The 12,563-nt window shown below is 38.2% G+C and overlaps 3 protein-coding genes and 1 non-coding gene across 4 annotated transcripts; 3 read left to right on the top strand and 1 right to left on the bottom strand.

Moving 5' to 3' along the window:
• The first annotated feature begins 48 nt into the window (after positions 1 to 48).
• On the top strand, positions 49 to 2,374 carry LOC141586090 (F-box/kelch-repeat protein SKIP4). Its single transcript, XM_074407214.1, has 3 exons — positions 49 to 168; positions 558 to 1,027; positions 1,645 to 2,374. The coding sequence occupies exons 2-3, from the start codon at positions 561 to 563 to the stop codon at positions 2,240 to 2,242; spliced, it is 1,065 nt and encodes a 354-aa protein (XP_074263315.1). The 5' UTR covers positions 49 to 168; positions 558 to 560; the 3' UTR covers positions 2,243 to 2,374.
• Positions 2,375 to 2,618: 244 nt separating this feature from the next.
• Positions 2,619 to 6,797, bottom strand: LOC141586089 (uncharacterized). Its single transcript, XM_074407213.1, has 3 exons — positions 6,377 to 6,797; positions 3,013 to 3,636; positions 2,619 to 2,901 (listed from the first exon to the last, which is right to left on the bottom strand). Exons 1-2 carry the CDS (start codon positions 6,690 to 6,692, stop codon positions 3,419 to 3,421), a joined length of 534 nt encoding a protein of 177 aa, XP_074263314.1. The 5' UTR covers positions 6,693 to 6,797; the 3' UTR covers positions 2,619 to 2,901; positions 3,013 to 3,418.
• Positions 6,798 to 6,903: 106 nt separating this feature from the next.
• TRNAV-CAC (transfer RNA valine (anticodon CAC)) lies at positions 6,904 to 6,977 on the top strand. Its single transcript has one exon. It is a non-coding gene; the product is annotated as a tRNA-Val (tRNA).
• A 1,396-nt stretch (positions 6,978 to 8,373) lies between these two features.
• LOC141586088 (riboflavin biosynthesis protein PYRD, chloroplastic-like) lies at positions 8,374 to 11,803 on the top strand. The gene is made up of 3 exons (XM_074407212.1): positions 8,374 to 8,956; positions 9,959 to 10,257; positions 10,850 to 11,803. The coding sequence occupies exons 1-3, from the start codon at positions 8,534 to 8,536 to the stop codon at positions 11,454 to 11,456; spliced, it is 1,329 nt and encodes a 442-aa protein (XP_074263313.1). The 5' UTR covers positions 8,374 to 8,533; the 3' UTR covers positions 11,457 to 11,803.
• Positions 11,804 to 12,563: the final 760 nt, after the last annotated feature.

Here is a 12,563-nt window from a genome sequence, read left to right as displayed (position 1 = left end):
ACAAGCTATTTGACTCGTTTAGAGTTTAAGACGGGTACTTAAAAACAACAAAACAAGTCACATGTTGGCGCTTTTATTGCAAGTTAAAGCTAGCAATGCCGTGAAATCAACCTCTTTCTCCGCCATTTCCACAGCCGTCGGATCAGATCACCACCACCAATCTTAACGGTCAGTATTTCTGCTCATCATCGTTCCTCTTCTCTTAATCAATTTAATCAATTAATTTTACTAATCACGCGATTAGTTATTTCTCATCTTTGTTTTCGCCGATCGATCATCGCAATCTCTATAATCTCCCAAATTTTTAGGTTTTTTGATTGATTGATTGATTGATCAATCTTCATAATGCGCGAATTTTACAATGCATTGATGTTTGATCGCAATTTTGTTGATTGAGTTGTAAATTAGGGTTTTTTTTCCTGTTAATTTTAGTATTTGTTTAAAATTCTAATGTAAAACCGTCTTAAGCTATATTTCGATGTTATGTGGTTCATTTAATGCTAACTACGATGATTATGTCGTAAAAAAGCCTAATTCTTATTGTTGATATTATCAAGATCATGGAGTCATACAATGACCAAGAATCAAGCCATTGTTCATTGATTCATGGACTTCCGGACGACATTGCGTTGTTTTGCTTGGCTAGGGTTCCTAGGAAGTATCATACAGCTCTTAAATGTGTATCAAAGAGATGGAGGGATTTGATTTGTAGCGACGAGTGGCGGGATCATCGCCGTAAGAATAATCTTGGCGAAAGTTGGATATATGCTTTGTGCAGAGATAAAAATAGTGATCAGTTGTGTTGTTATAGTTTAGATCCTAGTTGTACTAGGCAAGGGTGTTGGAAATCGGTTTCTAGTTTTCCGCCTCGTTGTTTGAAGAGAAAGGGAATGGGGTTTGAAGTTATTGGGAAGAAGTTGTATCTGTTGGGGGGTTGTGGTTGGTCTGAAGACGCCATTGATGAAGTTTATTGCTATGATGTGGCTGCGAATACTTGGAGTGAAGCTGCTTCGATGCCTACTGCTAGGTATTTCTTCTGTGTTCTGTCAGCTTGCAGTTTCGTTTGTTTTGATTATGCTTTATGAAGTTGCACAGGATGTAGTTTAGTCGACATGCCAATGTTTTTCAATAGAATGTACTGCGAGTGTATCTTTGCCTGGAACTGGCATGGAGTATTAAGTTTGCCGATGTCATATTAGGGGACATTTTTTCTATTATCCCTGGAAAACAACTGTGCTGTACTTTAGTAGCTTCGGCACATGTTAAGTAGAGCACATCTACTTTGGTTATACAAATTCTCATATGAGACGTTCTCATGATGATATTATCATGAGAGTAGCCCTTATAAGAATTTAATTGCCATGATTAATCTTTGACATAGTGAGTTAATGAGTATCACAAATTCTCATTGAAAACGGGAATATCCGTCACAAGCTGAAGAGGGTATTACTTGACCCGTCTTCAGCTTGTGACGGATATGCCCGTCTTCAATGAGACTTGCTGAATGAGTATAGGGTTGGGTGGAGTTTATAGTTAATGGGTTGGTCTGACATTTTATAAACGTGAGACCGCCCAAGAGAGTCGTTATAAGCGTCACACGCCGCATCTCATGTGTTTACCTCACTCATTTGTTCATTCTTTTAGGTGCTATTTTGGTTGTAGCACTCTGGACGGGAAGATCTATGCCATAGGTGGTTACGGTTTGAAGACAAGCATCCAACACTCGTGGGACACTTACAATTCTCATTCTAATACCTGGGACTCTCACTCAGACTCAAATATCATCCTCGACATAGAAGATTCCATAGTGATGGATGGGGAAATCTACGTAAGATCTCGCACTTCAGCCATTCCTCCACACGTGTCTATGGCTACCTATAATCCATCAAATGCCAGATGGCAACGCACTGATGGTGACATGGCACTAGGGTGGCAAGGTCCCGCAGTTGTAGTCGAAGATAACCTTTACGTCTTGGACCAAAGCTCGGGAACCAAGTTAACAATGTGGGTTAAGGAGACCAGGGAATGGGTTACTGTGTGTAGGCTCTCGTCTCTCCTAACTAGACCACCTTGCCAAATGGTGGCCGCAGGAAGAAAAATCTTCATTGTCGGTCGAGGATTGAGCACAGTTGTGTTGGATGTTGGTAATGTCGGTAATACTGACAGGGTGGTCGCAAGTTCATCTATACCCGTTACTACGGACAATTATGATGTTATTAGCTGTAAATGTGTATCCATTTGAATTCAATTGTACTGCTCTGTTAAGCTGTGGCTTATGTAATTATGTACTCTTACTGTATTGCTATACCTGATTTATAATTCTTCCATTCTTTTTGCAGCTGTTGCACTTCCGCCAAAAAATCGGTTTTATAACATAGAACTGTGTTCATTTTTGCAGCAAAATCTAGCACGATCGTAGCCTTGAAAGACACGTTGCCACCAATTATCAGCGAAAACTTGTGGTGATCAATTTTTGTTTTTGGCAACAGTTGTAGGAGCAGTTTTGATGCTGATACGCTCAAACACAGTTTATGGCTCGAACACAGTTTACGGAGATTATCCCTTGTGACTTTAACACCTTAACTAGCTTAAGAGAAATATATGTAAAAGATGTCAGATGTTGGGATCAGTAGCAATCGGTCTGTATTTCTCATCACCACATTCAATAATCAACACGGATAATTAAAACACTCATTGTACACATGACCTAGGTTCAAATTGCATCAACTGCAAAACTATTCTTGTCGCTTCCTCTATCTAGAAAGAAGTGAATCTACCTGAAATGCTGATTCAAGACAAGTATCAGCAAACTCCTTACTTCTTTAACGAGCTACATATGCCCACATACACTGCTTTAGCGCGCTATCTAATGCCAGAATTGAACACCATCACTAAGTTAATCTGCAACAAGAAATATTCTTATTTAGGCACGGCTTTGAAGGGAAAGATAAGTAGATAACAACTGACTGCCAGAAACAAAAGGAGGCTCCAAAAAAGGTTACGAGAAAATACCTAAATATCATAATTATCTTGAATCGGCATACATCTTTCTTCTGTGGAACATTTTGCTGGATCAGTACATCAGTTGATGACTTGCAGTGAACATACTGGTGCGAAAGCAAGAAAGCGGAGCACAAACAATGAAAGCGGAGCACAAACATGCCTATCGAAACATCACCTCCTGGAATCTTCAACACACTCATTTACAAAGGACTAATAATTTTTAAATAAACCGGGTTAGCTGGTGATTCAAGTTATAGTGGAGATACAGTTGAGTTATACAGCCCAAGTCAGTGAACCACAACCGCCTAGCGTCATAAATCATTGCACTCAAATCTCAATTACATTTTCTAATCACTAATTCACTATGATCGACTCCTAACAAAAAAAAAAAAGCAAAGTAGAATGACCTAATATATCAACTCTTTTTCCTCTTGTATGCGGGATGAATAGTTTCATTAGAAGAAATAAGTTTGTCAAGTCTAGAAATGCATTCATTCATCCTTTTTAAAACCTTAGGCATTGCGGAGATGTTATTAGAGATCTTTTCATTAAGCAATTTGATTTCTTCAGCAGTTTTTTCACCATCACCAGCTGCTAATTCTTTGTTGGGGTTTTCAGAGCAAGATTCTGGACCTGTGAATCACAGAAAGGAGATAAATACACAACGTAATCCAAATTGCCAACAGTTTTTCTTTATTCTTAAAGCTGCATCGAATTAGGTCGTACAATGGTAAAATAAGATTGGCAGCAAAGCTATTACTTAACATGACTTCGCATTCATAAACCAGAAGTCCAATATATTACATACTACAAGTAGGAATATATAGTTTCATACAGAAATGGATCCTCTCCATTTCCTTTCTCTCCATTTCCTCTCACAATCTCTTTAAATAATAATTTTCCCTTTCACCCTCATTTTCCTTTATCTTTATGCGTAAATTTAGAACCGTTAGATGTTGTCCAAATGTAATCCGGACCATTGATAGGAACTTGTCTCTCCATTTCTTTTTAGGAAATGGAGAGAAAATGGCTCCGTTTCATACTGTATCAAATAAAAACTATTCAAATCTGAATAATCTAACATTTGATTATGTTCCACCATTAATTCCACTCACATGGCATTAAGTGGAAAGGATCAGGAGCCAAACAAGGCAAAAAGCGAAATGGTGAAAGATCTACCACTCCAACGAGAATAAGAAGCTAAATGGCCGCAACTAACTCAGATAGTTAAATTCACCATCAAAAAAACTGTGATGAAGATAAACAGTGAAGGAAGATCAGAAAAGAGTCTAAAATTAGCAAATTCACCATCAAAAAAACTGTGATGAAGATAAACAGTGAAGGAAGATCAGAAAAGAGTCTAAAATTAGCAAAAGAAGTTAACATATTGCAAACAAGAGCACCACCCACACAAAAAACTTGCTTTTGTCGGACGGTGAAAGAAGTTAGTGTATTAAGAAACTATGAAATTAACGAGGCAGTAAGATTCTGTGCTAAATAGACTTGTAACACTAATTTATCACTGATTCACTGCTATGGATTCTCAACAATACCTCAAGAAAAATATATCAGAGACAGTCACCCCAACCTAGTAAGAACAGGCTACAACATAAACAGTAAATACCAACCACAAAAGGTTAGCGGATAAAGACAATATGAATGCATTAGATCTTTCAAGAATCTTCTTCGAGTTGGTAAGTCATAAAATCTACTAGATCGACTTTCTTCAACACTTTTCGTTATCTAAAATTAAATCTTAATCAAATCAACTAAGTTGGAAAAAATGCAATTAGCTCTCACCAAGACACCAACATCAGCACCATATAAATTCCATGAGATGAGACAATGTCAATACTTCAACCGCAATAAAATTGCTCATTTTCCTTAATAACCTCAACATTGATACATTTAGTTGTGAAAATTCACGTTCAAGTCTACCACCATTTGTTTATATAAGGTTTCCCCAAATTGCTCCACGCGTACTATGCCTCAATCAAATTATCACATTGACTGACTCTATTTGCCTAAACAACTTACATCAATTCCTTCCCCTGGTACCTTGTCCAACTGCCTCCAAATTTTATGTTGCCTCAAATCACAAAAATATAAACAGAAACAAGTCAATAACAACGCCTCAAAGAACTCAGAATTTCACGAAAAATCACTTTTTTGTATCAGTTTCCACCCATCACTCCACACTAACTCATCCCAAAAATCAACCCCATGCCTAAAACTACATTTATATCCATTCAAATTACACCGTTAATACCATTGGAAGTTTGCCACGATACCTACGCTAAAGCACCAAAACACAACTTTCACCGACTCAACTCTCTTCCTCCCACTCCAATCCCCACTCATACCATCACCAAATTGATAAGGATCATCATAATCAAAGCGAATCCATCAAATTATTCCGTAAATATTGTACCATATACTCAAATAGTCAAATTCAATTCTTCCAATATCCCTAAATAGTCAAAGCGAGAGGGACTAGCGGGACGGTTTATTAGGAGTTAATAGGAATTATGGCACTTTAGTATAGTAAAGGCTTTGTGTTAAATAAGTGGCTCTTGATATACCATAGGTTATGAAATTATCTTGTATAAATACCGCTTGGTAGAGGAATGAAATAACCAAAGCAATTACAAAAGCAATAGTATAATCCCTCCATCCCAATAATTTATTTACCATTTTTATTCTTTGTGAGGCGTATTTTAATCAAAGGTAAACAAACGATTGACATGGAGAGAGTAAACTCTCTACTAACATGAAACATACGAAATTTTCACTTGCTCCAATTTAAATGCTTTCTCAATTGCATTACTAATATCTACTCAACAAAATCAATAACATACTCCATCCGTTCCAATCATTTATTAACTTTATTATTTTTTGTGAGGCGTAGTTTAATCAAAGGTAAACAAACGATTGGGATGGAGAGAGTAAACTCTCTACTAACATGAAATATGCGAAATTTTCACTTAAAGTGCTCCAATTTAAGTGCTTTCTCAATTGCATTACTAATATCTACTCAACAAAATCAATAACATACTCCATCCGTTCCAATCATTTATTAACTTCTTTATTCTTTGTGAGGCGTAGTTTAATCAAAGGTAAACAAACGATTGGGACGGAGAGAGTAACTCTCTATAATCTAACACGAAATATGCGAAATTTTCACTTAAAATGCTTCAATTTAAGTGCTTTCTGAATTGCATTACTAATATCTACTCAATCTAACCCTAACAACTCCGAAAACTCAATCAAATCCACAACCACAGCCAATTCCACAACAAATCAACACAATTCATAACCGGAACACGAAACCGAAAGCGTAACGGAGAAGAAAAGAGTAAAGAAGCTCGCTAACCTGGAAGAAGGTGGGGCCCAGGGGAAGCACCGGAGGAAGACGCGTGAGAGGAGAGAGATAACGGAGGACGTTGAGAAGCGAGAAGAGAAGAAAGAGTAGATTTAAGTTGTTCTGGTAAAGTAGATCTGTATTGCTGCAGTTTCTTCGCCATTTCTGCAACTTCTTCTTGCAGCTTTTCTTCATCTTCATCTTCTTCGTCTTCGTCGTCGTCTTCTCTGACTTGTTCCTCAACATTTTCCTCTTCTGCTGCTTGTTTTTCGGGAATGGCGGTGGTTGAGCGAGTTGACTCAGTGAGTCCCCGACGAGTTGTCGTCATTAAAACGGTCGGATCACTCGCGCGCTATCTATCTCTCTTACTCTCTCCTCCTGTTGCTGGTTTTTTGAATTATTTTTGGGTTTTTGATTTTTGATTTTTTGGGTGATACCGCCTCTTTGTTCAGCTCATTTAATTCGTCACAAAAGCAATTAACAGCATAGATGTGAAGCTTATATTATAGTATAAAAATGTAAAAAAAGAGTACAACAAGGTCTGGGTGGTGTAGTCGGTTATCACGCTAGTCTCACACACTAGAGGTCCCCGGTTCGAACCCGGGCTCAGACAATAAATTTAATTTCTCTTTTTTAAGCATTTTGCATACACTTTTTAAACAAAAATAGTAGGAGTACTCAGTTTTTGTTTCTTTTTTAAAGCATTTGGATGCTTCAAATATAGCTTTGGGAATTTTAGTTGGTGATGTAATTATGTATATGCAAGTTATTCAAGGCTAAATAACTTATTAAATGTATTAAAGTTGTGATAACTTATGTTACTCTGACTCGATTACAAGTGGTGGATATGATATAGTGTCGAAGTATTAGACATAAGTATTATTCACAAAACTTTTTTTTTTAAAAAAAAAAATCCAAAAGGGTACTAATTCATTACTTGTAAATCTGGAATCACAGTAGCAGCTAAAGACGGTAGCAAGTTCGACCACACATGTTTACCTATAGAGTACGGTGTTGCATGAGCTAGATTATGCGCCACCGTATTACTCGACCTACGGATAAAAGACCAAATAATTGCAGCAAAACTATTACAAATAAACCGAATATCATCCAAAACAAGAAAATAGTTGCTCCGTCCCTGCTTGTTGCTTCTTAGATCGTCAATAAGTTGGAGATAATCACTCTCAACAATGACATGAAGATGATTCCGCTCCACACCATACCCAGACCAACACCCGTATTTTCCTTCACCGCCGCATCCATATTTAGCTTAACAAAGCCAATTGGAGATGGTTTCCAGCTCTCTCGCTTCGCCCTACCCGCAGCCCCACCACGCCTGCCTCCCCCATATTATCCAGCTCCATAATGACCTCCCTCACCCTCCGCTGCAACCTCTCTGCCTCAACGACCACCCAATCAAAAACCAACTTATTACGTCCTTCCCAGATTGCCAAATAGCCAACAACAAAGCCGACATCCTCCTTCTCTCCAACCTCCCTCAACCTCGCCTCCACCCACTCCCTCACCCTCTCAATCCCACCATGTTCTCCCTCCTCCATTCCCAAACCCTCTCTGCCCACCCACACTCCCGAAACAAACAAATAGAGGTTTCAAAACTTTCAATCGTACCTTGGCATATAGGGCATAACACATCGTTGCGTCCTCCTTGAGTCATTAAATTCGCTTTCGTCGCCAGGGCATCATTGCATAGTTGCCAGGAAAAAAATCTTAATACGGGGCCAAACTGGAATCTTCCATATTCTATCCGTTAGTATTGGCCACACGATACGCCACTAAAATAAGGTGTCGTAGTGTAACTTATGTGACTACTGACTATTGATAAGTGATAAGTGCTCTCATATCTGAAGCAAGTGACTATAAATTCGATTCCGTAATGAAAAAACAATCAAACTTGAAAACGGCCTATCGCTTAAGTAATTAAAGTTGTCTTCGTATTCCAAATAAAATTGTCCCAACTATCGAAGTCCATCACCACCACTACCACCACCACTAGTGTATCATATTGCAGCCGAGACATCCACCACCAGCCTACAATCTGATAGAAATAAAAATCACATTTTTTAATCACTCGACTAGCTTACTAATTCCATCTTATATCGCCTCAGAAAGCAGCACATCTCTTCAATCTTCTCACCATTGTTGCTCAAAATGCTTCATGAATCTCTTTCAAACTCAATCACCAGACTCAATCCCCAATTTTTCCCACCATCCCACCCAAAATCTCTAGCAATTCACAAATTCCTTTCTGGGTCTTGTAATTCACCCAATTGGGTCACCAATTCACACAAAAAGTTCCCAACTTTTCAAAAAATACAAATTGATTGTAGTTCAAGATTCAATCTTGGGTTATGTAGTGTAGGCAAAAGTGTATCTTGGGAATGTTTTAGTTTGAAAAATGGTGATGAAAATGGAGATTATGATGATGCGTATTATATGAGAAAGGGTTTAGAATTGGCAAGAAATGCAGCAGGGTGTACTAGTCCTAATCCTATGGTTGGGTGTGTTATTGTTAAAGATGGTATGATTGTTGGTCAAGGGTTTCACCCGAAAGCCGGTCAGCCTCATGCTGAGGTGGCAAATTCACTAGCTTTTGATTAATGTTTTTGTAATTTGTGGAAGTTATTGTTTTGTAATGTGGTTTGAGTTTGATGTGAAACATGTATATATGATGCTTTTAGGCCTTGTTCTTTCCGGCTTAATTTCAGCCAACTTCAGCTCTATTAAGTTTCTTCAGTTTAGTTTAGCTCCATTCAGTTCGCTCACTTCAGCTAAGCTTTACTCAAGTTAACTCTTAGTTTAACTCCGCTTAGTTCAGTTCAACTCCTTTTAGTTCAGTTCAGGGCCTAGTCTTTATTAAGTAGCATTATGTGTTGGATAGAGGTAAGGTTGCGTATATTTGAGCTTTCTGGTGCGATAATTGGTCTAGGTATTCGTAGGGTTGTTGCTGTATTTGTTGATATGTTGCTAGTGTAATGGAGGCAGTTGTTTGTTGTGCAAAACAGCATAAGTATGTATGTCATTTGGGTTTTTTGTGTGGTGAATTGCGCTTTCTAAGAGTATAAATAAGACTGAATGGAGCTAAAAAGTTTTAAATTTAGAATATTTGGTTTAAACTGCCTTTACTGGCTTGATAGAGGTAACGCTGAGTCGCTGCGTACATGTGGACTTTCACATATTGTGATTTGGCAGGTTGTTTACAGGCTTGTTGCTGTTTTCCTGATATGCTGCTAGTGTAATGGGAGAAAATGTGTGGTGAATTGCGTTTTTTAGGAGTAGAAATAAGACTGGGTGGAGATTAGTATTCGGTATGCACTGAGCAGACTTAAAAAAATTTGTCCATTGAAATTTTTAGCGAGATTTTGTGTATAGAAGTTAGAAAATTAGAATAATACAAAAATTGGGCAAAATGCACAAAAGTAAATTTGAGTGTGAGTATTCTCGTGTGCATTCCTGAAGTGCTTTTTTCGGGTATTTTCTTAGTGATCATAGCTTACCAATGAGAATTATGTTTCTTGTCTTGTCGTCATAGGAAATGTGCTTATATGTCTGCTGATCTGTAGGTGTACTTTGTAGGTCTTTGCGTTGAGAGACGCTGGGGAATTGGCGGAGAATGCAACGGCATATGTTACCTTGGAACCCTGCAACCATTATGGTAAAACTCCTCCTTGCAGTGAAGCTTTGATCAAAGCCAAAGTGAAGAAAGTAGTAGTTGGTATGGTGGATCCCAACCCCATTGTTTCTTCGAGGGGGATCGACAGACTTCGAGAGGCTGGCATTGAAGTAGTTGTTGGAGTTGAGGAAGACTCTTGCAAGAAGCTCAATGAAGCATTCATCCATAAAATGCTTTACGGGAAACCTTTTGTAACTCTTAGGTAAAGCCTATTCTTTGTCCCACACTAGGTATTACTAGTATTCATCGGGTGGATACTTTGATGCACATTTGTTATTACTTTTTTTAAAATTGATCTTACGCGGGTGAAAATTTGGTGTTGGCATTGTTCTTCCTGGTGTTCACTGCTCAGTGCTCAGTATGTCATGAATGGATATGTGGAGCATATACTGCACTGACCTGCCAAAACAGACCTGGCTATGGATCAAATATAATAACCCGTAATGACCCCGTTCCACATTAGCTACCCAAACTTTGTTGGATCCACAATTGATCCGACAAAAAATCACCCAACCGGAAACAACCTGATCTGCAGTTACACCTAAGCGGCTAAGCTTATCTACACAGCAAATTACAATACCTTCAATAGACATGACTCAAATGTCCCGACACATGCCCGCCCAATTTAATTGACCCGTTCAAATTTAAAGTCATACCCAAACTGGTCCTGTGCCCTGTCCATACGGCCATACCACAGCCAAATGAGCCATTAGCAAGGTGTCCTCTTTGGCGTTCTTTTTGTAATTATGTTTGTATTTGAGCTGATTAGGGACTAACTGGCTACTGGCCTGCAGATACTCCATCTCCATAAATGGCGTAATCGCAGAAGAGCTTGGGGATAATGTCACTGACTGTGGGGGGTATTACTCAAAATTGCTTCAAGAATACGATGCAGTGATACATTCATCTACGTCAGTTACTCAAGAAATCTCTGTTCTTTCATCACGAGAACCTAACGCTCGTCAACCTCTTCATATATTCATAGCTAAGGACCATGACTCTCTCAGTCACATTCTCAATTTACCCGAGGAAGGTGATTTCAAGGCAATCGTGTTTGCTGATAAAGAACTACCTCTCGAACCACAGATATCCCAAAAGGGGATTGAAACTGTTGTTATGGATCACATTAGTATGGATCCTATTCTGGATTATTGTGGTAAACAAGGATTTTGCAATGTGTTTGTTGATTTAAGAGGGAAGCTTGATTGTTTTAACGAAATTTTGAAAGACGGTCTTGAGACAAGTTCGGTGCAGAAGGTTGTGGTGGAGGTTTTACCTCTCTGGGTTAACAATGAAGTCGATTCTTCATTGGCTAAAATGAGTCTGACCCAAAGGAAAAGGTTGCAGAACTTATCAACGAGTATCTCAGGCGACAGTGTCGTGTTGGAGGGATATTTATGATATTTGGAGGTATATTAACAGATGCTAGTTGAACATCAGTGCACTACCTGCTTTATGCTATTCCGACTCTTCATATGACCTTGCTTACCTTTGTCCGAAACTTAGTATTGAACGTAGTTATTACTGTTTTCGTTTCTCAACAGTCAGTGGCATTTGTGATGGGTAGACTTTGGAGAAGGCGCCTTGCAACGCTGCGTGTGTGCCAGTATCCCCCCAATGTTTAATTTGTACCATGTTTCTATATTTGATGTACATCAAACAGAGTTCCTCGAGTGAAATCGGAAAAAGGCTCACAGAGTGATGCATTCTAGAGTTATTAATGTAAACTGTATTTTTTTTTTTTTTTTTTTTAATAAATACAGTTTAAACAGATTGTAATTCAGGTGATCTCCATTCCCTTCTTGTAAACCAAATTGCAACTGTTGAATGGTAATGGAATGTGCTGTCACAGTATAAATTAGCAAATGTTGTTTGTTGATTTCCCTCCTTTCCATCCATGCCAAGATTCTCTCATTCTTGACTATTCTGTATTCTGGCCGATACTTGCTGACCACGCGTGATGCAGGAGCATATCTAATTCGTCCAAGTTATTTTACATCAACGCGACTCATTCTCGAATAATGCAATGTACTTTCGTATTTCCGTCTCGATTATAGTGCCAAATTGGGTTTTCCGCGTATCAATCTTTTATCTCGTTGTTCTTTCATTCACTAACATCGTTGCATTCATTCCATCGTTGGCCATAGATCAATCATTATAACTCAGTAATTAAATTAATCATTCGGTAACTCACAATTCTATCATTATTATTCAGCATACAATTCTTCTAGTTGTAATTTTATTTTTATTAACCTCCTTGTAATGCATTGCAGAAAAGTTAAAAGATCCGTTGCTGAACCTCTTTAACATTGATCACACACATAAATATGAATATATCCATACTAAAGTAAAGCATAGGACAAGCACGTGACTTACCTAAAATAGGAATGTAGAAGAGTCCCTGAATTACCATTTCTTATTTCGGTATAAAACCAGAACCAGGTATTGGCATGCAAGTGGTCCCTTCAATTCAATCAGTTAATGTATTATACAACTGGTTGTATATAC

The sequence above is a fragment of the Silene latifolia genome, chromosome 6 (genome assembly GCF_048544455.1).
Source record: "Silene latifolia isolate original U9 population chromosome 6, ASM4854445v1, whole genome shotgun sequence".
Taxonomy (NCBI): Eukaryota; Viridiplantae; Streptophyta; class Magnoliopsida; order Caryophyllales; family Caryophyllaceae; genus Silene; species Silene latifolia.
This window is presented reverse-complemented; position numbering and strand designations above follow the sequence as displayed.

Bases quoted from the DNA above. Each gene is read 5' to 3' on its own strand.
- LOC141586090 (XM_074407214.1), top strand. From the start codon at position 561: ATGGAGTCATACAATGACCAAGAATCAAGCCATTGTTCATTGATTCAT. The intron at 1,028-1,644 runs GTATTTCTTCTG...TCATTCTTTTAG, and splicing joins GCTTCGATGCCTACTGCTAG to GTGCTATTTTGGTTGTAGCA.
- LOC141586089 (XM_074407213.1), bottom strand. From the start codon at position 6,692: ATGACGACAACTCGTCGGGGACTCACTGAGTCAACTCGCTCAACCACC. The intron at 3,637-6,376 runs GTTAGCGAGCTT...TGTGATTCACAG, and splicing joins TGGGCCCCACCTTCTTCCAG to GTCCAGAATCTTGCTCTGAA.
- LOC141586088 (XM_074407212.1), top strand. From the start codon at position 8,534: ATGCTTCATGAATCTCTTTCAAACTCAATCACCAGACTCAATCCCCAA. The intron at 8,957-9,958 runs GTGGCAAATTCA...TGTACTTTGTAG, and splicing joins CCGGTCAGCCTCATGCTGAG to GTCTTTGCGTTGAGAGACGC. The intron at 10,258-10,849 runs GTAAAGCCTATT...ACTGGCCTGCAG, and splicing joins AAACCTTTTGTAACTCTTAG to ATACTCCATCTCCATAAATG.